Consider the following 24,674-nt stretch of genomic DNA (forward strand, 5'->3'; position numbering starts at 1 on the left):
GTGCAAATGAACCTGTTGAGGTGAGCAAACCCCGCAGGGAGCAGACTCTGGCTCTGATGCACTTCCAGGTGTCCCCGGGCAGCCGGGACGCTGATGCCGTGTCAGCCATCCAGGGATTAATCACTGCAGCTTGCGTGGGTGCACCTGGCACTGCTTTAGGGCCACCCTCCTGTCTTGGGGCATTTTTTTTCCTTACAAAAATAAGATGCCTTTCTCATTTACTTCCTCTCTGCTCATTGCCTCCAAGCCCCCCTGAGGCTGTCTTACAGTCTTTCCCCAGTTTTCCACTCTCCTCCCATTTCTCACCCATCCGAAGGCTCTGTCCACCCTCTCCAAACCCTGTGCCTGTCCCAGGGCCATGGTGACACACGCAGAGTCCCGCCCTGGAGATCTCCATTCCCAGAGTCAGGGCATTACAGGTAAAATGAACAAGAGAGTAGCAGGAAATTCCTCCTCCACGTCAGCATGTCCGCAGGGGATACAATCCACCGATTCACCCTTGGGTGTAATGTATTGGGACAGCTTCGTGCTTCGGCCAACACCCAGGCTTGGCTCCATCTTTCCGACAGCAGAGGGTGCCCGGGAACAGGGAACGCTGCGCTGGAGACGTTTCCTGGGGCTGTCCAGCTCCCCGAGGGTTCACGCAGACGGGAATTCTGTGTCAGCATAAAAGACACCAGAGGCCAGACACTGCACCCACTGCACATCGCAGTGAACTACCGAGTTACACACAGGGGTTTTTAAGTCTCCAGAGAGAGAAAAGAGATGAGAAAGGGAATGTTTCCAGGCCTTACGAGTTTCCTTGGTTTATCAGATTCCTGTTGCACAGTTTGTTGTGCAGTTCCTTGGGAAGCAGAATTCTGTGGGTACAGGTAGGGTAGATGGGGGATAGGGATGGTGACTGGGTCTGCTGTTGTCTTCCTAGTGACACTAGGGAGAGATATAAATAAATAAATAAATAAATGTTTGGGGGTTTTTGTTTTTTTTTGTTTGTTTGTTTTGTTTTTGTTTGGTTTTTTTTTTTGGTTTGGTTTTGTTGTTTTGTTTTAAGTGAGGAAAAGCTTAGCTGTGAACACCCCTGGTATTGCTTTGAAATCAGTCACCAAACTGCTGTCAGCCAACTCCACACAGAGCAGGATTATCCATCCAGGTCCCCACTCTGACAGAGCTGTGAGTGGAGGCCGTGGGGGTTTGTGCTCCTCTGACCCACTCTTCCTCCTCTGGATACTGCTGCCCCTTGCTTGAGATGGGGTAGCTGTGGAATAGGGGCATATTGGGCAGGATAAACCCAGGAGCCTGTCTGACAGCCTGCTCTGCTCTGGGGACACATAAACCTGGTGAATTGTGGCTGTGTGACCCCGTGCTGAGCCCAGCAGAGCGATGCTGCTTAATTGGAGCTTTTAATGTGCCGTGGAGCTGGTGCGTGTTCCAAGCAGCCGCCGGGGCCGGAGGATGCTTAGGACCCAGGGGAAGCGCTGTGGAGCCTGCCTGGCTGGGCTTGGAACCGCTCCTGCCTCCCCGGGCAGGACTTCTCAGGTGTCCCGGTACGCGGAGCTGTGCGAGGCCAGCGGGGCCCTCCCGGCAGCTGCCCCTGCCCCACGTCCGTGCCCATGCTCCGGGCCCCCTGGGCACCCATGTGCTGGCCCGGGGTCCCCTTGGCACCATGAATGACCAGTACCACCGAGCCGCCCGGGACGGCTACCTGGACCTGCTGAAGGAAGCCACCAAGAAGGACCTGAACTCGCCCGATGAGGATGGCATGACCCCGACCCTATGGGCCGCCTACCACGGCAACCTGGACGCGCTGCGCCTCATTGTCAGCAGAGGGTGAGTGCTGGCCAGGGCACGGGGCTGCTCTCAGGAGCAGAGTAGCTGGGACCCCCTTCCTCCCCCTCTCTGCTCGCAGGTCAGTGTGACCCACAAAATTATGGCTTCTCTCTATAAGACCCCTACTCCTGTCCTCCCTGCTGTTACTTTTCTTTGTTTGTGGTGCTTTGAATCTAATTCAACACTCCTGATAACTGCTCTGTGTTTTCCCAGCTCCTCCGACCCTCTAAGTGCTCCTGCCCCCAAGCCTGCTTGCAGCACCCTGGGTAGGGATGAGTTCCCCTTTCCAAGTGCTTTGTAATCTTTTACAGGTCCTGTAAGGATAAACACATTGTGTTGCTGATGTGAAAAAAAGCCCTTTTAAGTGAGGAGGTAGAGAAAATAACTGCTCCCTCTGTCCCGAGAACGCTGGCAGAGGGATGTATGCAGTGCCAGCTGGCAGTGGCTGGCACTTGTCTGTTTTACCCAAAGCAAGGTCTCAGTATGTGACCCATGGGCAGCTTGTTGTACACTTGGAGCCTGGGAAATTCAGGTTTTCCAAGAGCAGATTTCTTTAAGCCCCATCTCCCTCCCAGGGCCTGCTCCATACTGGTCTGTGTCTCTGTACCTCACCCTGGGCTGCCAAATCCTAAAGAGTTTCTGGCTTCCTAAATGTGGACATAGTGGAGAGGTGGGAGTGGGATTAAGGGGACTGGTCAGACTGGAGGGATTTACACCTTGGTGTTGGGGGAACCACACAAGATCTGTGCTAAAGCAAGACCTGCCATTCCTAGCTCCCTCTGGGGCAGTCTGTGACTCTCCAGTGCTTATTAACCCCCCAAAGACACAGCCCAGTGCTTCCTTCTGCTCCAGTAGCTCTTCTGAGCACCTCTTTTAAAGCTGGAGTGGCTTCTGCCTTGTGTTGAGAGATTGGTGGTGCTGATTTTGATTTTTGTATTTCTAATAATGTGGGATGGTACTGAGGTCAGCAGCCTGGATGGACATCACACCTCCTTGGAAGGGCTTTACTTCTCCACCTTGGGCTTGGTGGGCCTGTCAGCTCCCATGCAGGGATTTATTGTCCACCCTGGGCTGTGTACCTGACCAGCCACATCTCCACTGCACCTGTTCCTGGGCTATTGCCATTTCCTGATATTCTGGTTTGCTTGTGCAAAACATTCAGCCAGTACCTCAGCTGTGCTCACAGGCAGAGCTCCTCCATCCATTGTTGTCCTTTCATTGTGAATCATTTCCTTTCGGATCCTGAACTGAAGGCTGTGTACAGAGTGGCTTTGAGAAGTCCTGATGCAGTAGGAGTGTGTTCAGGAAAAGATTATTTCTGAGTGTGGAAGGGAGAGAGCAAGACAGTGCTCTGAGTGGAGCATCCTGAGAGGGTGAGAGCCCTGTGATGCTTCCCTGGGTGGGGCTCTGTGACTCCCTGTGTACTCCAGGAAAGACTGCTCAGCAAAAACCTGTCCAGAGCTCCTGTCAGGACAGGAATTGCTAGCCAGGGCCAGAGGGACATGGGAGGAATGCTCAGGAGATAAGAGCCTGAAGTTAAAAATGGTTCCAAAGACTTTGATGGCCAAAAAGTCAACCTGGAAGGCCCAAGCGGTGGATGAATGCCTCTCCAGAAAGGCAAAGCCTTTTGGACTGGCTTTATAATCTCTTTATATCACTGTACCTCCTCATATTGCTCATCTCCATCATAGGGCACACTGCCTGCCCTGCCAACCACCACCTAAGCCAGCAGTTTCTGCCTCTCCACAAAGCCTAAGGGCTGCTTTTGTAAACTCACATTGGATTAAAAGGTCCTTGTGGGCTCAAATCGTGTTTGAGTGCAGCTTGGCTGCTGTTTAATTAACAACCTAATATACATTTGTTCCTGACAAGGAAAATAGCCTGGCAAAAGCCCAGTGCCCTTTACATGATGGATGGTGGAGCAAGGTGTGTGGCTGTGGGACTGCAGGATGTGTTTGCATTTGTGCATTCATCTCCATGTGTCAGATCCTTGCCCAGGGCCACAGAGAGACCAGTAAAGTGCTTGGCATGGAGGCAGGCACACCCCTGCTCCTTGGAGCTGGCTTTGGGTCTGCCAAAGGCAGGAAAGCCCCAGCCTGGGGTCAAGGGTGCCAGAGAGGTGGAATTGCGCAAGAGCCAGGAGAGCCTGAGGGCAGACCCTGTAATTTTCTGCCAGTGCCCAGGATGATGTGCCACAGTATTTAAGCTTTGTTCAGAGATGAAACTTAATGCTGTGTTATATATGTTGCTATTACACCTGCACTATAAGCACTGTGAGGCAAGAGGGAGGACCCCTGAGCATCCCAAAATGTCAGAGAATTGCTCTCTGGCCTCTGCTGCCAAAATATTCCTCCTTTGGTTCAGAGAGCCCTGCACTACAAGGTGGGAGTGTGGGACTATGGGATGGAGCAGTGTCTGGGGCAGTGGAGGCTTTGGGGCTGGGCTGGCTCCATGCAGGGATGGGGTGGGAGGCATCTTCAGGGCCTGAGTGGGCTGGTGAGCCTCCATCTGGGTTGCAGAGGGATGTCAAAGCACAGAGGATGATGGGGAGTCCTGGGACAGCAAGAAACACCAAAATCTCCTTGCCAGTGCTGGGCAGTAGCAGCAGTGCCCAAACAAGATGGGACATTGAGTGCTATGAAATGCCCTAGTGAGGGTAGCCAGAGGAACCCTGAGAAAGCAGGGCTGTGGGAGGGGGCTCCTGGGAGCCAAAATCATGGCTCTAATGGTTGTGCCAGGCTGATGGACACATGTAGGCTCTGTCATCAGTGAAGGAGCCTCATCCACATGTGTTCAGCAGATTGTGGTGTCAGGCTGGAACAAGGAGGGGGAAAGAAATCTTTTGGTAGATTCTTGAGGGAAGCTTGTTGCCCTGACATGGAAGGGGTAATGAAATAGGCTTACTGTGCTGCCCTTACCAGCTGGTGAGGTGTCTGTGCCTCTGTGCACCCTTTGCAACAGACAGAGGGTTTGGGATGAAGGGATTAGCAGTGGCTCATCCTTCTTGTTTGCCACACAAAAAGCCTTTTTCTTCCTCCTGGCCTGGCTCCAGTGAGGAAAACAAACTCAATTAACATGATGTCTGGGAAGAGGCAGGCAAGCTGGCATTTAGCATTGCAGCTTTTCAGACACAGTAACTCTTCAGTGTGGTTCATTAGGCACTGCTGTGGCAGTGGCAGGCACCAGTCCAGCTCCAGTTATAGGCAGGTCTGGGGGCCTTGGCTGGGATCAGCCAGGGCTTGCTTGCAGTGGACAGCAGGAGAAGTGAGGATGTGTCTGCAGGTCCTCGCTTAGCAGAGCTGGTCCTCATTTTCCCTTCTTACAAAAACAGGGGGCACAGATACTTTGGATGTCAGTGGCAGGGGGGACAGGTGGCTCAGCCATGGTTTGGGGCTGATGGTGGCTCCTGACATCAGCCAGGCTGCTTGAGGGCATCACATCACCGCAGCCGGGCAGGGCTGCAGCGGAGGTTGCAGCAAAGGCATGTGAAGGTGATGTGAGGGTGATGTGAGGGTGATGTGAGGGTGATGTGAGGGTGATGTGCACCCTCTGCACCCACAGGGCTGGAGGCCACGTGGGAGCCGGGGCAGCCTGGCTGTGTTGGTGGGGACCTTCCCAGGGTGACGACCTGCCGGGAAGGTGAAGGAGCAGGGTGGGGCTCTGTTGCAGCTTCGTGGCTTCCGGCACCTGAGCTGGCTGCTGGGACTGAGGGTGAGCCCTGGGCACGTTGAGGTGCTGAACCAGGAGACACGGCCCTGGGCACTGCCCCAGCACGAGCAGCCACCTGGACAGGAACTGCCAGCCTGGCTTTCTGCTGGGACAAGAGGCACAGAGCCCTGGCATGACCCTCATCTACAGCATCTCTGCTGGATATTTGGGGATTTGAGCCTGGAGGACAACTGAATCCTCCGGCTACCACTACCTGGAGAAAACTTGGTGTGCAGGACCCAAAGTTCTGCTCAGAGCCCAGAATCTCATCTTTTCTGCTCTTTTCTAGGCTTTGCTTGGGTCATTGCCCTGACTGACTATGCTGAAGGTAGTGAGGGATTGTTTCTCAAGCCATAAATTTTTTTTTTCACCCTTCCTTTATCCAAAACCATTTCATGGGAGCAGAGACACTCTGCACCTACTTGGCTCCTGGTCTGAGGGCCCCCGATACCTCACACACACCCATGAGCCAAGGGTGAGCTATCAGAGGAACTTCACACATGCAGCCAGGGAAGAGCATATGTAAGTGCCACTGGATTCCCTGGCTAATTGGAATCCTATGGGAGAAGCAGAGGGGAAAAACCAGCAGGAAGGGAGTGAGCATGCATGTCATGGTGCAAACACAGTGACTCAAGAGATGCACATGTCCACATAAGGGGCCCAATTAACAGTGTTTTAATAATGATTATTACAGGAGTTGACTAAGTGCTCAAAAACGCTTTGAAGCTGAGAAGTGCTGCACTTTACACCTGTTATTAAAATACGTTCCCACTTAGTGGACCCTGCAGTCAGCATCTCCTCCTGTGCAGCACCCCGGAGGTGAAGTTTTGCTCAGACAGACACCTGCCAGAGGGAGGGCCTCATGTTTATTATCTGAGTTGAATCAAACGTCTCTACTTTGCAAGTCACCGTTCTTCTTTCCTTCTGATGCATTTTTAGTGCCTGCGGCAGACATTTACAGGGCAGAGGGCCTGAGATATCTAATTTTGCTCTAATACTCTGCTTTCTAGACAGTGGAAATGACCAGGGAAAGCTGGTTTTGATGTTCTTTCCCCTCACTCTCTGAGGAAAGTAGACTTTCACATATGAGACCCCCAAGAGCTCCCTGGCTTTGCCCTCTGCCCCCTGAACCAGACAGATCTGAGAATAGGCTCCAAAAGGTACTTGATGGATTGAGCATCCACACACTTAGTTTAGGGGGCAAGACTGTTTCCAGTGAGTCCATGCTCAGTCACAGTCCACATCATGAGTTCACATACACACTGGGACCCTTGGGGTGTCCTGGCTCACCTGCCCACACATGCCAGGCACACAAGTGCCCTTTCAGAGCACACAAAACTAACAGCCCTTCACGCACTGGAGTCTCTCCACCAGCACCAGCAGTTCCATGTGGAACAGGTTCACTGGCTCTTTAAATCCAGCTCCATCAATAATTTACTCCTCTCTTGCAATTCATCAAATATTTATCCTCCCCATGCATTTCCCAGCCTGGACATGTCACTATGAGGGTAGAAGCAAGGGCTGGGAATTACTGCTCCTGGAAACTCAGCATTGCCAGAGTACTATCAGATCCCTTCTCTCCTTTTCTTGGCTTCATGGCTCCTCAACCCTGTGATCGATCTCCTGCTTTCCCTCTCTTCATCACCCATCTTTGAAACCTTTTTCTCCTTCTATAAGAGATGTCAAAGGCTCTGGCTCAGAAGTCCTGAAGGGTTTGTGGGTTTTTTGGCCTTACAGAGTTTCAGACCTATTGATTAACTTGCTGAATTTGCCAATGAGCTCAAGGTTGTACTTAATATGTTTCTGTAAATTTAGTGAAAACATGTTTATGATGGAGTTGCTGTTCATGCTCCCACAGAGAAAGCTGAGTGCACCTCATAGCAGCTTTCAGGGAGTGAAGTTAGGATATTCATGCTCTGGGTGCAAATATTCTCCAGCTTAACCTCTGGACAGGCTTTATTGCTTTTCTAAAGCCTAAGGATTGCAAACTTGGCATTACACTGACTGGACAGTTCCTCTCTGTCTCTGCTGCCCCTTGGACAGTGTGACAAGCAGGCAGTGGGGTCCCTGTGTGGGGATGAATGTGCTGGATGAGGCTGTTTCTGGGGTTTGGGCATTTGCATAAAGTGATGAAGGTGCAAAGCAGCAGGGTAAAGAAGTCCCTCTGCTCCTGTGGTCTCCTGCTCCTTCTCTGGAGAAGTTTTTGGACTCTTTGAAGTCAGACAAGCCATAGCTCAGAGCACATGGGATTTGGGAGAGGGTTCTGGGCTCTGCTGCTCCCAGCTCTTGTCAACACAGACCCTAAAGCAGCGAGGAGTTAAGTAACCCTTGCTGAAGGTCTCAAGTGTGCATTTAAGGAGTTAGACCTGATGATCTTTGATGGGTCACTTTCAACTCTCTATGATTTGCTTTCTGCACTCCTGGTGTCACCATGGACTGGAGCTGAGGTCTGTGTGGAGGAGGAACAGTGCTGGGTTCCTCTGGAGCTCACTGAAAGGGTGGTGTGGGAACAGGCAGGAGCTGTGCTGAGCCAGAGCTCTGCCAGAGCCCTGCTGCCCACGAGGAGTTGCTCCTGAGGGTGGTGAAGCTGCCCAGCCTTAATAAAAGGCTTTGCCATATCCATGTGCATGGAGGGAGAGCGCCCTGTTGACAGATACTGCTGCTGGCTGCATATCATTAGCACACAGCTCGGGAGAGGGCTGGTGCCAGCAGGGGTGTGAACTCTCTCTCGTTTCACCTGAGCACAAATACAGAGGAATGTCAGGAGGACAGACTTCCCTTGAATCCCAGGTTTGTGCTTGTCCTGGCACAGGAGGAGGAGATGCAGGCAAGTGGTTGTGTCCTGCCAGCAGCTTGCTGGGGCAGGGGCTGGCACAGTGTGAATGGAAATGCCACCGGCAGTGTCCAGCTCCTGAGGAGTGCAGAAACCTAATCTGCACTTTCTCTGAAACTGGATTCTCTGGATGTGCTAATACCAGCATGCTTCCAGCTGTGCTATCGAGACCAAGCACGGTACAGCAAAATCTCCCTCAAAACCCCAATGCCGAGGCCAATGACAGCAAAATCACTCTTATCCTCTCCTGCCAACATTCCTCTTTGTGCCACAGATTTCCTCAGGTGCCAAGGAACAGCTGGGTGGGAAGGTACAGCAGCTGGGGGGTTTCAGAACCATTGCTGAGGATGGATGTTTCATGGTGCGATCCCAAGGTGTCCTACCCAGGATGTGGAATACAGAGAGGCATTTTGGCACAGAGTCTGAATGAAGCCAAGGTCTGAAGACAGACTCTGACCAGAATTAAATGGGATATTTGAGATTTGAAATTTTACAACAAGCTTAAGGTCTGAGATGGAATTAGACCCATTGTCTGAGTTCTGGGCTATTCAGAACCTGACTTGCCTTTCTCCAGTAGTTGGTTTGATGTGGGAACACATTTTTCTTGAGACCTAAATTCAAGTCACATTGCCACAGCCTTGCATGTGGGGCACGTGATTCCATGTCAGTAGTACACCCCTCCAGAAGACCCCTTTAAAATAAGTTGCAGGAACCTTAGGTGCACAGCTTGATATTTCAAGCGAGGAGGCAACAGTTCATGGTGCTGATTTGCCCCTGCACAGCTGGGAATGTCTCAGTGAAGTCTGTCATCAATCCCTGCTGCTAAACAGTTGATTTTCTTGCTGCCTAGGGGTGATCCAGACAAATGTGACATATGGGGGAACACTCCCCTCCACCTGGCAGCAGCCAACGGCCACCTGAACTGCCTCTCCTTCCTCATCTCCTTTGGGGCCAACATCTGGTGCCTGGACAATGATTACCACACCCCACTGGACATGGCAGCCATGAAGGGGCACATGGAGTGTGTGCGGTACCTGGACTCGATTGCTGCCAAGCAGAGCAACCTCAACCCTAAGCTGGTGAGCAAACTGAAGGACAAGGCCTTTCGGGATGCAGAGAGGAGGATTAAGGACTGCGTGAAGCTGCAGAAGAAGCACCACGAAAGGATGGAGAAACGGTACAGAAAGGAGATGTCAGATAATTCGGATACCATGAGCTTTTCCAGCTATTCCAGCAGCACCTTAAGCAAGAAGTTCCAGCACATGTCTATGGTGACTTCCCTGCCATATTCACAAGCCACCATCCATGGCACAGCCAAGGGAAAGACGAAAATACAAAAGAAATTAGAGAAGAAGAAGCAGGTGGACGGGACGTTCAAGATCTACGAGGATGGCAGGAAAAGCGTGCGGTCTCTGTCTGGTCTGCAGCTGGGCAATGACGTCATGTTTGTGAAGCAGGGCACGTACGCCAGCCCGAAGGAGTGGACGCGCCGCAACATCCGCGACATGTTCCTCACGGATGAAGACACCGTCTCCCGTGCCATAAGCGACCCAGGTTTGCACATGGACTCGGCTCACTCTGAGGTCAGCACTGACTCCGGACACGACTCCTTGTTCAACCGCCCCGGGCTGGGCACCATGGTGTTCCGGCGCAACTACGTGAGCAGCGGGCTCTTCGGGATCGGCCGCGAGGACGGGGCTGCGCTGGGGGAGGACGGCGCCGACGGGATGGGCGTCAGACTGCGGAGCCGCCTGCAGCGCTCGCCAAGTCTCAACGACAGCATTGGCAGTGCCAACAGCCTGCAGGAGAGGAACGCCGAGGAGCTGCCCTGGGATGAGGTGGAGCTGGGCTTAGATGACGACGATGAACCAGACACCAGCCCCTTGGAAACTTTTCTGGCTTCCCTGCACATGTTTGAATTCATCTCCATCCTGAAGAAGGAAAAGATTGACTTGGAGGCCCTCATGCTGTGCTCAGACCATGACCTGAAGAGCATCAATATCCCTTTGGGCCCCAGGAAAAAGATTGTGGATGCCATCCAGAGGAGACGACAAACGCTGGAGAAGCCAGATGTCATTGTAGACACTGAACTGTAAGTAGGAGATGGGGTGTCTGAGGGGTTAAACCCTTCAGCAGGTGGAGATGTGGATAATGTAAGGTCTTGTTTTCAACCTGCTTTGGAAGAGTAGGAGTCCAGGTAACCTCAGCACTTCTGTGTGTGGGCAAATTCCTGCTCATGTGGAAAGGATGAGAGTTTGGAGAGGTGGCAATAGCGTTAGTTCATTACTCAACAACCTTAATGGAACTGGGCAGGATGTGAAGCCCTTGTTTTGTTTCATAACCCATTTGAATGCAGACTGCTTTGTGGTCTGATACTTCTCAGTCCATGTAGCTGAGATTTTCAACCACACTCAGGTTTGTATTGACTCTTCACCTTTTGAAGATATTAGGAAATCAACCACAATTCCTGGTGGGAGCAGGCTGACAGCAGTGCCAGGTGGCTTTGGGAATCCTTCCCCAAATGCTTGAGATCTTACTCAGGCCTCTGGAGATTGCATATCTGGGTTGGAGTTGTTGCTGTTTTATGGTGTTTCCAGGGTTTGGTTCATAGGGTTAAAGGACTGTACCTGTCAGAGAGGAGAAGGGAAGGCCACATGCACTGACACCCCAATTCACTGTTTTGTTTGGGCTTCCCAGCCTTCAGATAATCTGTGTGCTGCTTTTACAGCCTTTCAGTACAGCTTGTTCTTGGATCCTCATGGTGCTGATAGATTTTTCTCTTTTCCTTTGCAGATAGCAGCAGCATCTTTTTTTTTTTAATGCTCAAGAAACAAACCCAGTTCTAAGTTGCCAGAAAACACAAGCCAGAGACTCCCTTTCTGGGGCAGCTGAAAGCTACAGCCATCCCCACCAGTCCCATGGGACTGCTCCCTCACTCTGCTCCCTGTCTGTGCAATGCTCCCGGGCAGTTCCTGGCACGGGGGGATGACAGCTGAGATTGGACCAGGCAGCTCCAACCTGCCAGCCTTCAAGGGACCATGGTCTCCCACTGGAGGAAGGAGTGAGCTGCACTGATGGCTGGGGCACTGCTGTCACAGGCTGTGAGACCACACCAAGCCATGAATGGAAGGAGATAACATGATATTTTCAAAGGGACACAAAATAAATAATTACAATCTATTCTTCCCTGAGCAAGTGGTTGTTTTGGGGTTTGGGCTTGAGGAGCAGAGGGTTTGGGAATTCTGCTCTCTCTCCTGGTTCTCCTTTGGTGAGAAGCATCATCCTGTCTGGTGCTATGTTTTTGGAAGGCAGTTCTGATGGTCATGGTCTCAGTTTGAAATGTGCCAGCTGTGACTTTAGCCAGCTGGTGCCCAACAAGTCTGTGAGTCTGCTCTGTGCTGTCTTGAGGGCAAAATCAAGAATGAAGATGATGCTTTGAACATGTTGGTAGTTGCCTTCCAGTGGTCAAATGGTTATTTCACAGACCAGTGTTTCTGTCCCATCTCTCCAGAGCACTGAGCTGTGTCAGTAGTTTGTGTGCAAAGGACTTTGTCTCTGAAATCCAGCAATCTCCCAGGACTGAGCACAGCACCAGGCTGCAGCCCAGAGCCTCTTCTGAGCATCCCTGATGCATCAGTGCTCCAAGCACAGCTCTGAACCACAGTGCCAGGTGTTTCCACAGACCCATCCCAATGATCAGGGAACTCCCAGCTCCACTGCACCATTTTACGTGTGATCTATGAATGGCTCCTGGGTTGCAGGAGTTTCTGGGGTGCAGCAGCAGGATGGGCAGTGACATATCCTCTTGAGGGAGAGTCAGCAGCCTGTGACATGGGGTATTGGCAAAGTGCCTGTTCAGGCTGTGATGCAGACTGTCAGATCAGAAAAATGCTGCACACGTTACTGGCAGTGCTTATCCACTTCATCTCAGGGATGCAAATGATAAGGAATGACCTGTGTGTGCTCATCGCAGGCCAGGCTGGGATTTGGACCACACTTAGTCCCTTTGGAGCTGCAGAGGCCGTGGTTATGCTGGTTGGAAGATGGGGATTTGTTTGGTGTGAAGCAGCTGTGCTGCTCCCTGTCTGTGCTTGCCCTGGGTGTGTGGGTGTAGGGGAGGGAAATTACTCTTTGCAAGTTAGAAATACTCGGGTGTTTCTCTGCCCTGCTGCTCCCCCAGTGGCTGAATCCCCGCCAGGACAGTGTGGTGTCCCAGCCTCAGTTTTTTAAAGCATTTTTTAAGACCTAACCATGCATTTATATGTGGAATTACAAGTTCTGAATAACTCTTGGCTCAATATACAGGCAAAAGGGTGAGCGATCAGATGTGCTGAGTCAGTGAGTTCTCCAAGAAGGCTGCACTACCCCGGCCCCAGCACTGTTTTCTTTGGTCCCTTTCCAAAGCCCGGGGCTGGTGTCCCAGCAGGGAGAGCGATGGCTTGGCTGATGTCACAGCTCCCTCTGCCGGGACCAGGTCTGGGAGAGCAGGATAGGGCCCCCAGCCCACTGGGATCCACTGCTGCCAGCAGGACCTGCACCCTCGGGACGGTTTTCAGGTGAGGCTGTGATCCCTAAATTCACCCTCTTCCTCATGCACATGTGAACCTCATCCAAGCCCTCTGCCCCTTCTCTGGGTAACTGCCAGAGCATCAGCTGCCCACCATGAACCAGTCCCCAGCCCCAGTTTCCCTGGGGATGGATTGTGCCTTTGGGTCTGTGCAGGGTGCAGGAGGGGAGTGATTTGCCATGGCTCACTCCATTGCCACTCCCGTGCAATGGGAACCAGTTTATCCCAGCAGGTGACAAAGAGAAGTGGATCTATTGGCTTGGCACCCACTGGAGACTTTAGCAGGCCAGGCACTGGGATGTGGAGGGTATTTCAGAGGTCTAGGCACCTGGGGTGTGCACACTCCCTGACTTTTGCTGTTTTGCTTAGGAGCACCCAAGCAGCTGCTGATGTTGAGCTGATGCGGGCAGAAATCCTTTCTCCCAACTTGTCTTTCCTTCAAAGAGCCAGTGAAAGGTTTGGTGACATGACAGTACCCAGGTGCCATGGGACATGTCCCTACATAGCTAAGACCAAGCCCAGAAATGCCACTTGGGATCACCAAGCCCTGAGATCAATGTGGTCACCTCTGTGACACAGGGAGAGACCAAAACTGAGCTGTGGCATCAATGCAGTGTGGCAGAGCCCAAGAGATGGGCTCTGTGGGATGAGGAGGGTGGTCTGTGGACATGGGAGGCTGTCATTGGCACCAAAAACTCCAGAACAAGCACCTGCATTTGGATCTCATGCGTGTTCTTTGTCTCAAGGTTTGGTCCATTGTTTCCAACCAAGTTTGTCCCACAAGGTGTGCGGCCACAGCCCTTGCAGGACACAACATCCAAAGCCCTGGCCAAAGAGATGCTTCCTGCATTCCAAGCCCCCCATCCAGCTGGGTTGCAGCATCCCACTGGGCTCATGATGGAGCATGAGATGGGAATGTGGCTGTCCCCGGGTTCTCAGAGCTCAGCTTGCCCTGTGGCTGCTCTGCCCATCGGAGCTTCCACGGGGGAACCTCACGGTGCTCATTACACTCCACGACCGAGAACAACAAGCTCCTTTTGGAGAGGGTGCTTGTGAAAGCAGGGTGGAGGCCAGAGCTGGCACACCCTGGAGAACACCCTTAAATACCCTCCCAAACAGAAACCCAGCCAGGCAGCAGGTTTCCCCGACCCGCTGCTGCCAAGGAGCAAACACTGTCCCTGCCTGTGGCACCAGAGCAGTCAGACACAGGGCAGGTCCTGCAGTGGATGGCAGCAAGTCCTCATCAGGGAACCAGTGATCCTGGGGATGGTTGTCCTGTAACACCCTGAGCCACAAACCCCAAACCACCGTGTGTCTGTGTTAAATGGGGCTTCCCAGCAAAACCAGTCCCCTGGGTTTAAGCTTGCACACGTGTTTCCTTGTCCCTGACAGTGTTGGAGGTGATGTGTAGGGAGTGGAGAAAGGCCAATGAGCCATGCCAGTGGTCCAGGCGTGGCATGGACACTTCATCCTTGAGCTGGACAGCCCCAGCAACTCCACTGAAGGAGCATTGCTCACGAAAGTGGTGCTGATTCCCAGGCCCTGCCTTTATCCCCAAGCAGCTGCTGCAAGGGGGGTTATGTTGGCACTCAGCACTCAGATGCTCCAGACCATGGTCTGGAGTGGGGAGAGAGCAGGGGAGGTTTTTGGGCCAGACTGAGGTCATACAGTGGTGTTGTTGGAGATGTGGGCTTGCAGGCAGCATTGCAGCATTTCTGCTTGGCTGCTGGGTACCACCTCTGGCCCGTGGGGACGTGGCTGCTTCTCCAGGCTTCTGGCAGCACCTGGTTATGGGCTGCTGCCCTTGGATGGCACATGTGCTCGGCCTTGCCATGGGGGACTGACATGGGAACTGAGAAAGGACATCAACCACAGGACACCAGGTAGAACCCACAGAACACCAGATAGCTCCTACAGGCAGAGAGGCCCAGGGGGAGGCATTTTACTTGGGCTGGAGCATCTTGCCCTCAGCCCTGCCTGGTGCTCCTCTTCCCCAGCTCGCCCAGAGTTGGTGACAGCCATGGGGCCCACACTGGAGGGTGGCTCTGGGGTCTAGGACCTGCCAGGCCAGCATGGGCCATTTCACCCCACTTGCTTAATTATTTCCTGCCCATCCCACCAGGGATTCACTTCCTGGCCCAGCAGCTGAGTAATGCATGGCTACAGGAAGGTGCATGGCCAGGACAGAGGCAAGGGGGTTGTTGCAGAGCACCTCCTGCATGCTCTGGATTTGCTGAGCCTTGCATGGTGATCCCTGGCAGCCCAGCACAGGGATGGATATAGCACTGATATGGCCTGGGTTGGATGCAGCACCTCACAGGGGCCTTGCAACTGCTTTTGGGAGTCTCCATGGCTATTCCCAAAACCAAAGTGCCCCAAAAGGCAGGAGCATGGACACAGCTCAGCATGTCTTCCCAGTGACAGTTGCTGAGTGGGCTGGAAAAGTGGGAAAAGCTGAGGGCCATTTTATTTAAATTCTGACTTCAGAATTTACAGAGTTTATTCTGAAATCAGAATTAACAGGGAAAATAATTTTCTACATTTGCAATTCATAAATTTTCTACTTAATGCAATTTATAAGTACTAGCAAAATATAAGCAATACCATGGATTCTGACACCAGTTTTTTCAGGGCTGGTGTGAACTCCCTGGTACCCATTCTCCTTGTACCCATCATCCTGGCTTGCTCCCAAGAAGGAGCACAGAGCCACACTTGCAGATAGCACTGAGCATCCCAGGGGGGAGCCAGGGCAGAGAAAGGTGTGAGGCATCACCAGTGCCCTGGGCCCACTCTGGATCCATCCCAATGGGCACTGACAATACTGCTGGGAAAAAGCATGCTTGGAGCCCAGGCACCACCTGGTCATTCCAGGTCATCACCCAGGACATCATCATCCCCAGGTGCTGAACATGCCTGGTCCCCTGTGACACCTGGGCTCTGGCACAGCCCTGAAACCAGCACTGAGGATGGGCTCACAGAAACACTGCTCCAGGGAAACTGAAACTGGAGAACTGTTTTAGGAGGACTTGACTTGAGCCCAGTGATGGAGCTGGCTCTGTGCCACTCCACGTGCTGGGGTGAGAACTCTGAGCAGTCAGGCACAGCCCCAGCACCACAACATCCCCTGTGTGAACAAAGGGTCAGGCCAGCAGGGACACGTGGGTCCCAGGGGCGATGGCAGGTGGGCAACCCTCAGAAGCTGGGACAGCACCAGCAGTGGCTCCTGAGCAGTGCTGGTAGCTGTGACCATGCTGTACCTGGGGCAAACACCTGCACTGCAGGACTGATGCTCTGGATGGCCTGTAGATGTTGCTCTGCACACTCTGCTGGGGGCAAAGGCTCTGAGGGGGCTGTGGGACCCTTGGCTGGTGTGGGGCCAGGCCAGTGACTGTCACTGCATGTACTGTGGCACTGCACGTACTGCGGCACTGCCTGCCCAGGCACCAGGGATCCCTGCTCACAGAACCTGAGCTCCAGGCTGGCTCTGAGGGCTGTGGTGATCCCAGCTTTCATCATTATCCCTCACTTTCTTGCAGTGACAGAGACAACCTTCCTGCTGCTCCTGATCTCCAAGCTTTAACGTTTCAGACTGTACTTTGACAACAACTATATCTTCCTGTTGCAGGACACCAAGCTCTAACACATCAGCACTCTACACAGCCAACCGAGGCACCCAGCCCACAAAGTCCTGGTGGGACCAGGAGCAGCCATCACCAAAGGAGACACCTGGGTGAAGGCTGGGCCACCCAGTTCCTCATGGAACTGGCTGGAGCAGCAAGGGCAGGGCTGCCAGGGTGGCATCCAGCCCAGAAACCACCGAAACCCAGACAGTGAGCAAGCATGGATGGACTTTCCAAGGGTCCCATCTCCTCTCTGTTGAGGCTGCAGCCACCACTGCCTGGGCAGAGGCAGCAGCAGGCTCAGCACGACGCTGCTCTGGTCCAAGGACGGGCTCTGCCCTCGCAGGAGGCGCCGGCGACAGATCTGTCTGCCACAACATCCCTTTGTTCCCATCCATTATCTCTACCCCAGGAAACAGCAAAACTGGGCAAGCATGACCATGTCCAAGCAGAGCCTGGGACCCTCACCCATGCTCACCCCCCCCAGGACACTGCCCTGGGCTCTCTGGCTGTTTCGGAAATGCACCCATGTCTGGGATGGCCGGACTTGACACGTCCCCATCGCTGGAGTGCAGTGCCATCAGCTGTGGGCAGTGCTGGTGACCAGTGTAGAGGAATGTGCAGGAATTCCAGAATGCCAGAAGGCCTGAACAGGGCAGAAGGCGGATTCTGGAAGTCAGCCTGCTGCTGCCTTTTATGTCTGCAGTGATAAACCCACAGCCTGGTCCTTCTCCACAGCCACCAACAGCCCCTGAGCGTGGCACTGAGGCTCGGCTGACCCGGGGTGGCTGCAGCTCACAGCACCAGAGTCAGATGGGGATGCCATCCCCAAACCTTTCTTCATCCCTGGCACTGCAGACCTCCCATACCAACACCCCTTATTTCAGCACCTTGACCCCACTAGTGTTTTGGAGCAGACTTCCCGGGGCAGGGGGATCCCCTGGGGTCCCACGAGGCGAGGGAGAGCTGAGCAGCACGGCTGCCCACTTGGGGAGGGACGGGGAGCTGCACAGGGCATCCACGTCCCCATCGGAGCCGCTACCCGCGGAGGAGCAGGGAGCCCAGCCCTCGGCCCCGCTCAATAACCGAGCTAACGAGAGCCGCTGTCAACAAGTCCGCGCTCCCCAGCCGGCGCAGGAAGGACGCCTGCTCCAGGGATCCGGGAGGAGAAACCTGTTTCACTGACCTTGCTCCATCACCGCCTTCTGGCTGCGCCGTGGGCGTTTGGGGCTGCGGCGGGGGGCGAGCGGCCCCTCAGGGGCACGGCGAGGAGGAGGAGGAGGAGGAGGAGGAGCGGGGCCGGGGCCGCATCGCCGGCGGGCCGGGGCGCGGGGGCCGCGTCGGGCGGGAGGAGGGCGAGCCCCGCTCCGTCGGTGCCGGAGCTCGGCGCTGCTCGCCTGCCTGCGGAGCCTCGCTCCACCCCTCACCGCTAATAAAGCCTCCGCCGGTCCCTCCTTTGCCACTGACTCACGAGCTGACCCAGCCCAGTCCCCGAACTGCCCCGCACTTCCATTTTCTGACCTACAAAGCCCGGCTCATCCCCGCCACTCTCCTGCTGCTTTACATAACAGCGCCCGGCTCCGAACCCAGCCCCGCGGCACCGGGACGCTCTCCAGGGATGCCCGAGGGGCGGCAGTGGGAGCTCGGTGGCGGTGTCCGGGCTCGGCCACCCGTGCCCAGGGAAGTGGGCCCGGCTGTGGTTTCATGGCTGCTGCTCAGCCCTCGAGGGCGCTCGCTGACACGCACAGACAGCATCTCCCCAGGGGCTTTGCTCGCGTTTCGGGGGCCGGGAAGGGGAGGTGAGCAGCAGGTGCTGTTCGTGGCATGGTGTCCTGCCTGCTTTAGTGCCAGGGAATGCCTTCGCCCCACTGTCCTGGTGCTTTGGCACCCCTCCAGTACCCCGAAACCCGGACAGTCGGGTTTGGAAAGCAGGCCAGAGACGGCTGAGGAGGTGGAGGCTTTATGGGCACCTGTCAGACTGCGATGGGATGTGCTGGACTCATCTCTACTGCTGGTCGGGGATCAGCTCTGACCACATCCTGCCCCTTCTCTCCTCTCACCTGGGAAAAGCATAAAAGCAAGCTTTTTTTTTTTGCCTTTTTTTCCCTTTCAACCCCCTCTTCTCCCCCCCCCCCCAGCTGCTTTCACAAACAATGACAAGTGCTGCTTTGTGTTCCCCAAAGGTCCTGAGGTGGAGGATGAGCATCCTTGGGTGACAGTGGGGATCAGGTGACAGCACCTGCCAGCATCCCTGAGGGAGGGCTGCAGGATGGAGGCCCCCGGGGTACTCAGAAGATGCAGGGATCCCCAGGGAGTGGGAGCCCGGAGCTTCGTGTCCCAGGACTGCATGCAGAGCCAGGGCAGGCCCAGCACCGCCTGATGTAAGAGGTTATACAATGCCGTGCCGGCAGGGAGCTGGGAGCAACGTCGGTGTGTCTGTGACCAGAGCCCTGCTCCGGCTCCAGGACAACACCGACGGGAACAGGGACAGCCCTGCCCGTGCTGGGCATCCCTCACAAAACCCGGGGTGGCAGTGAGGGCTCCCTGGCCCTCCCCAGGAGGCATTTTGGAGGTGCCAAGACAGGATCCCGGGTGCCAGTGGAGCAGCGCGGCTCCTCCCTGCTGGCACCAGGTGAGAGATCAGCCCCCGGTATTCGAGGCAGCAGCTGAAGGTGTTACTCACCTGGCCCGGGGCTGCTCCCTCGGCCGGGCAGGGATGCCACGTGCTCACACCGCCTTTCCCAAGGGAAGATCAGCCAGTGCCTCCTGGGTGGCTTTCCATGCCAGGGGTATGAGCAGGTCGCCAGCCCGCCCCAGGATCCCACAGACAGCAAGGGCTGGAGGAGGTGGCATGGAATGGGTGTCTTCTTCTCTGAAGGGTACCACAAGCTCGCTTTCTCACCACCCCAGGGACAGGTGATGGCAAGGACTGTGCCAGCCCTGACAGCAGCATAAGGCTGTGATGGGACTGAAGGCTAAAAGAATTGCCTTTTTACACTGTTCCTTCCCAAAATTATTATGTATGTAACGAAGGGGTGGGAGCTGGCAGCCCTGACTCTCTCTCCTCAGATGTCCTCTCCATCCTGGATCCCCACCAGCCCTGCCACCAGCAGAGCCTTCCCAAGGGACTGAGGGCAATCTGCCCTGCACTCCCATGGGACAGGGAATGGGCACGGGAACCCACTCACAACATCACTGCAGGCTTGTCTTTTGGAAAGGTAATTTGGTTGGCCAGAGGACTTTTTACTATGGGAAAGGGAGACCTACTGCTAGGGGAAAGCAGAGCTTATAGGGATATTTTTCCTATGGCTGACAGCAGGTTTTCTCCCACCCAAGCAGATGGAGTGCATTCCTAGGTGACAAGTTGTCCTGTGGGATTGGGAAAAGCCATCAATCCACGCTCAGGCTGAACCTGAGATTTCCCATGAACTTCAAGGAGGCTGGTTCCACCTCTTTTTCCAACAAAACATGAGTCTTAGTCACCTTTCTTCCAGCGAATTTCCCAGTTTTCTGAGGATATCACCTTTGCCATGTGCTAGAAAGAAACATCTTTCTTGGAAGTGGGCTCAGCCTGGGCAGCAGGGCTATTCCCAGAACTGCCTCTGGCCTCTCTTGGTAAATTCTGCTATCAGCTCCCTGCCTGCCTCCAGCTGGCCATGGCCCAGCCAGGGATGTGACTACAAGATGCCTTCCGTGTTTTCCAGTGGATCCAGCTGCCCTTGGGCCTCCTGGGCTGGCAGGTGCCAGGGTGGTGCTGGGCACCTTGTGAGCCCTGTGTGTGTTTCAGAGGAACCCTCTGGGCTGTGCCAAGGGCCCCGTGACGCTCATGGTGCCACCGCAGGCACTGCAGGAGGCCAGCCTTATCTTGCCTTGTGCCAAGCTTGGCTCATTGTTGATTGTTCTCTTCCCAATAGGGAAGAAAGGTAAAAAACAAACCCTACTTTTTCTGCAGAACTGCTCTCTGACTCTCCATTCCTGGTGTGTCACTGTCCTGGTCTGACACTTCTGGGGCAGCAAGGACCCTCTGGAGCCACATGGCCATCTGATGGACCAGAAGAGCCCTTGCAGGATGAAGCAATGGCTTTAGGACTGCGCTCTTGTTCATTTTGCACCCAGCCTCATCCCTGTAGTTCTGCTCTCCCTGAGTCCTCCAGCACAGCAACTCCCAGAACCAGAGGATGGAAAACCCTGGAAATCTGGTGAGGATGCTGAGGATGGCTCGGAGGCCCTCTGGTCCCCTGGGCTGGCAGAGCAGCCAGCTCTGCCTGCCACAACAGCCTCTACACCCACAGTTTAGCCCTAACCTGGTTTCTATTCCCTACTTTTTTTTTTTTTTTTTTTTTTTTGTGGGCCTCCTCCCTCTTTTGCTGTGCCCCACTTTGCCCTCCCGCCAGTGAGCTCTGGCTGCTGCTGACCCTGATGCCAGCAGGACCTGGCTGAAGTCAGTAATAAAATGCACCAGTGAGGTGAGGTTGCTTGGGTCAGGGTGGCTCCTGCTTCCCCAGGCTGGGATTAAGGAGCAGCACATTGGATTTACCTGCAATGCCTTACAGTGGGAGGGGAAAAGCAGGAGGAATGGGGCCAGGGAGACTTTTCTTTCATGGGAAAACCAGCTGGAGGATTAGCAGCTTTCCTGGTGCTTGTGTTTTCTTAGTGGGCTGAAAAATGCTGTTTTTAAGGTACTGGGGATGGAAGGCAACTTCTTCACCCAGTGCTGCTGGCAGGACTGGGTTTGGAGCCATGTGCCAGCCAGAGCTGCCCCACAACCTCCTCAGGGCTCCTCCAGATATTCCCGTGGTCGACTGGGATCCAGAGCACCACTTCTCCAAAGGTATCATTAGAAGAATCGTGTTTTTCTAAGCTAACTGGTTGTATGGGTCTGGCTGTGCTGATGAAATAGCTGCCAGGCAGCATGTGAGTTATCCCTCTGGATGGCAGGGAGCATTGGGCACTCGCTTGGAAGAAGAAACAAAAACTGCCCTTGGTGAGTGCCTAATTCAGCAGGGCTCTGGTGGGCTGCCTGTGCCAAGTGGGAAGGATGTAATGGACAAAGTGGACTCACTGGGTGCTGCTTGGATGTGTCCCTAGGCCTGGCAGCAGGATGGAGCTGAGACAGACCCTCTCCTCATCCCCTCAGCTCAACTATAATCTCTCTGCAGCAGCCAAAAGTGGGAAATAGGTTACAGCCACGCACGACCGGTGAGGTGGGGATGCATTCTTGGAGTCCAGCTGGATTCGGGCAGCTCTTTGGCTCCCAACCAACTTTCCAGGCCGCAGGAGTGACGCAGCACTCTGGATTGCCAGCCCTGGATCGGGCGGGCGCTCGCTCCCTTCCAGCGCTGCCTCCCGGGCACGGCTGTTACATCACGGCCTGGCTGCCCTCGCCTGCCCTGCGGCCGGAGCAGCGCGGGACCGGCACCTGCCCGGGCACCAGGGCACCTAATTGCTGTTTGCACCCAGGCTGGCACCACCCTGCCATGCCAGGGAGAAGCATGGGCACATGCCCAGAGGAGGGCAGTGCCCATCTCAGGTGCAGGGGCTGCATCGTGCAATCTCTCCTCTCGCCAATTAATGCTGTACTTGGGCTTCTTAATGAGCAGGGAGCTTTCTGTCTTGCAGGAATTCCTGGTTTCCATGAATTCAAGGTATCCTGATAGAACAGGAACAGAGTAAAGACACAGCTACTGGTCAGTACCCACCTTACTCTGGTTTCTTAAACTGGGCAAATGCAACAGCCCCAGCAGAGCCTGTTCAAAAACTCCTGGGGGAGAAAGGAAGAGGCTCTCGGCCTTGAGCCCTGCACTCCCTCCCCACTCCTTTCCCTTCTGGCCTGCGAAGCCAGCAGTGGAAGCTGGCAGAGAGAACTGTCCCTCAAAAGCAGCTGTGGGTAGTAACACTCAGCCACCCTGGCAACCCACCCGTGCTCGGTCACAGATCAGCCCAAGGTGGAAAGTGCTGGCTAATGCCATCCTGGGGTCCACATCCTCCTCCTGCACACTGAGGAGACTGGAAACGTCCCTCTTTCCTTGAGAGGGCAGAGGATGGAGCCTGGAGTTACGCTGTCTGCACCGAGTGGTAAAAATGCTGTGTGGGCGTCTGATAGGGAGCTGCTGGCCCGGGTGCCTGCCTGCAGGGACTTGTGTGTGGCCAGCCCCAGTGGCTCTGGTTGGGACCAGAAGGGCACCTGGGACCTGGGAAGGCTGGGGTTGGGTAGTGCCACGTTTACAAGGAGAAACATATTTAATCTTTGAGTACTGGAAGTGTAGGGTTCTGTCCAGGAGCATAATTCCAATCACTGGCTGCTGACTGGAACTGGAGCCATGGCTGGTTCCTCCTCAGAGCTGATCCTTGCCAGGACAGGACCCCACAGAACTTCAACATTACAGAAGACCTGCCAGGCTGGCAGGAGAGAAGACTCAACCATCCCTTGGTGACACTGTTGGTGGCAGGCTCAGCATTATGGCAGCAGAGGACAGAGCCCATGGCATCTCCACCGTGCACCTGCGTTGGGTAACACCCGGCCAGGCGGTGACGCCAGGGACACAGGGGTGGGGGCAAGCAGTTTCGGTCGGGGCAAGAGCAGAGGCATCCAAACCAGTGATTACCTTGGCCCTGAGCTGCTAAGTGGAGGAAGTCTGTGATTAGTTGACACCTCCAGCCAGGCTTTGGATTTTAAGCTGAGCTGGAGCAGGGATGGATGACAACTGCTTTATTCACTGCTGATACAGTGAATAAAGCACTTGTGAATAAAACTACAGTGAATAAAGCAGGGATAAAACTGAAAACACAGCCTAGGTATGGTATCAGGATATGCTGGTGGTGGATAAGCAGTGAGTCCCCAGGGGCTTTGGGGGTGCTCATGGGGAAAGGTGGGGTTTGGTGCTGTGGCTTTGAGCCCTGGGCTGCGATGTCCAAGGGCTCAGGGCAGGACTTTGTGCTGGGTTTGGTTTCCACGTGCTTTGAATAAACCTCCCTTCACCAGCCACTGCTGTGAGTCTCATGCAGCCTTGGGAAGCAAAGAAATTACTTCCCAAGGGTAAGCTTATCCCTGAGCTTTGGGATTCTTGTATTTGCAGGTGGCTACTAGAAAAGGAAGAGGGGAGGTAGTTGTGTTTGGATACGTGGCGCAGCTGATACCAGGCCTGTGTTTAACTCCACGCAGGGAAGAATCTCCCACTCTGTCAGGTCGTCCCAAGGGTCTGTCCACACTCTGCATTTGCAGGGTTATTCATGGTCTATCCCTGCAGCACAGCAGCACTCTGGCCTAGCCAGGACCCAGAGGAACATTGTCCCAACCCCAGAGCCAGGAGGATTCAAGCTCTACAATGCCATGTAGCCCCCAAAGCTTGCCAGAGTGAGGAGTTAGGTTGATGTCCCCATACCTGGCTGCTCCTGGCAGGTAAATCCCAGGTGTTCTCACCCTGGGTGAACATCACTGAGGTTTGCCAGAGCAATTCCCCACCTACCACCCCTCCAGCACCCATCTTAGGGTCAAATGGATGAGAAAAATATAGCAGCAATGAAAAAGATGGTGAGAATGACACTGAGGGTGTGGAGCCTCCAACCCCTTTCTGTTTGTCCTTTGTGGGGTTTTGCCATTCAGCCACTTCCATGCGGAGGTGTCGGGGCAGTGCAGGGCAGCACTGGGCCAACACAGAGCCTGGATAAGACCAGCACAGAGCCTGGATAAGACCAAGCATTGTCCACAAAGCCTCCCCCGCAGCCGGTGCATGACCAGGGCTCTGCCCGCCCCGTCTCGCCGCCGTCCGGCCCGTGCCATGCAAACAGATCGGCCAGATTAGCCAGACGGGATCCAGCCTCTTCCCGGAGCTGCTCAGCACGAGGGGGAAGTGTTCTGGGGCCTGAAGTGGCCATTTGGGCCGTGCAAACAGCGAGATATCCTGGAAAGTGTATTTATTTAAGGTTAAAAGCATGACCTTGCCAAGGCTCACAGGGCTGGGAGGATGTGGACTGGCAAACAGCCCTTGACAGATCTGGCATCTCAGCCCCCGCCAGCTCCGTCCCAGCCTGGCACCACCGGAGCTCTCAGAGAGGCTGCGGCTGCACCCAAGGTCTTGATCCCAAGGAGAGGGCTTAGCAACCCATGGGATGGGGCTCA

At 54.5% G+C, this 24,674-nt stretch overlaps 1 protein-coding gene across 1 annotated transcript; it reads left to right on the forward strand.

Annotated features, from left to right (window-relative positions):
- The first annotated feature begins 1,663 nt into the window (after positions 1-1,663).
- Positions 1,664-10,464, forward strand: USH1G (USH1 protein network component sans). The gene is made up of 2 exons (XM_030962228.1): positions 1,664-1,827; positions 9,219-10,464. The coding sequence occupies exons 1-2, from the start codon at positions 1,664-1,666 to the stop codon at positions 10,462-10,464; spliced, it is 1,410 nt and encodes a 469-aa protein (XP_030818088.1).
- The last annotated feature ends 14,210 nt before the right edge of the window (positions 10,465-24,674 follow it).

Source organism: Camarhynchus parvulus, chromosome 18, assembly GCF_901933205.1.
Source record: "Camarhynchus parvulus chromosome 18, STF_HiC, whole genome shotgun sequence".
Classification (NCBI taxonomy): Eukaryota; Metazoa; Chordata; class Aves; order Passeriformes; family Thraupidae; genus Camarhynchus; species Camarhynchus parvulus.

Coding starts and splice junctions, on each gene's coding strand:
- USH1G (XM_030962228.1), top strand. CDS start 1,664: ATGAATGACCAGTACCACCGAGCCGCCCGGGACGGCTACCTGGACCTG. Junction 1,828..9,218: donor CGCCTCATTGTCAGCAGAGG/GTGAGTGCTGGC, acceptor CTTGCTGCCTAG/GGGTGATCCAGACAAATGTG.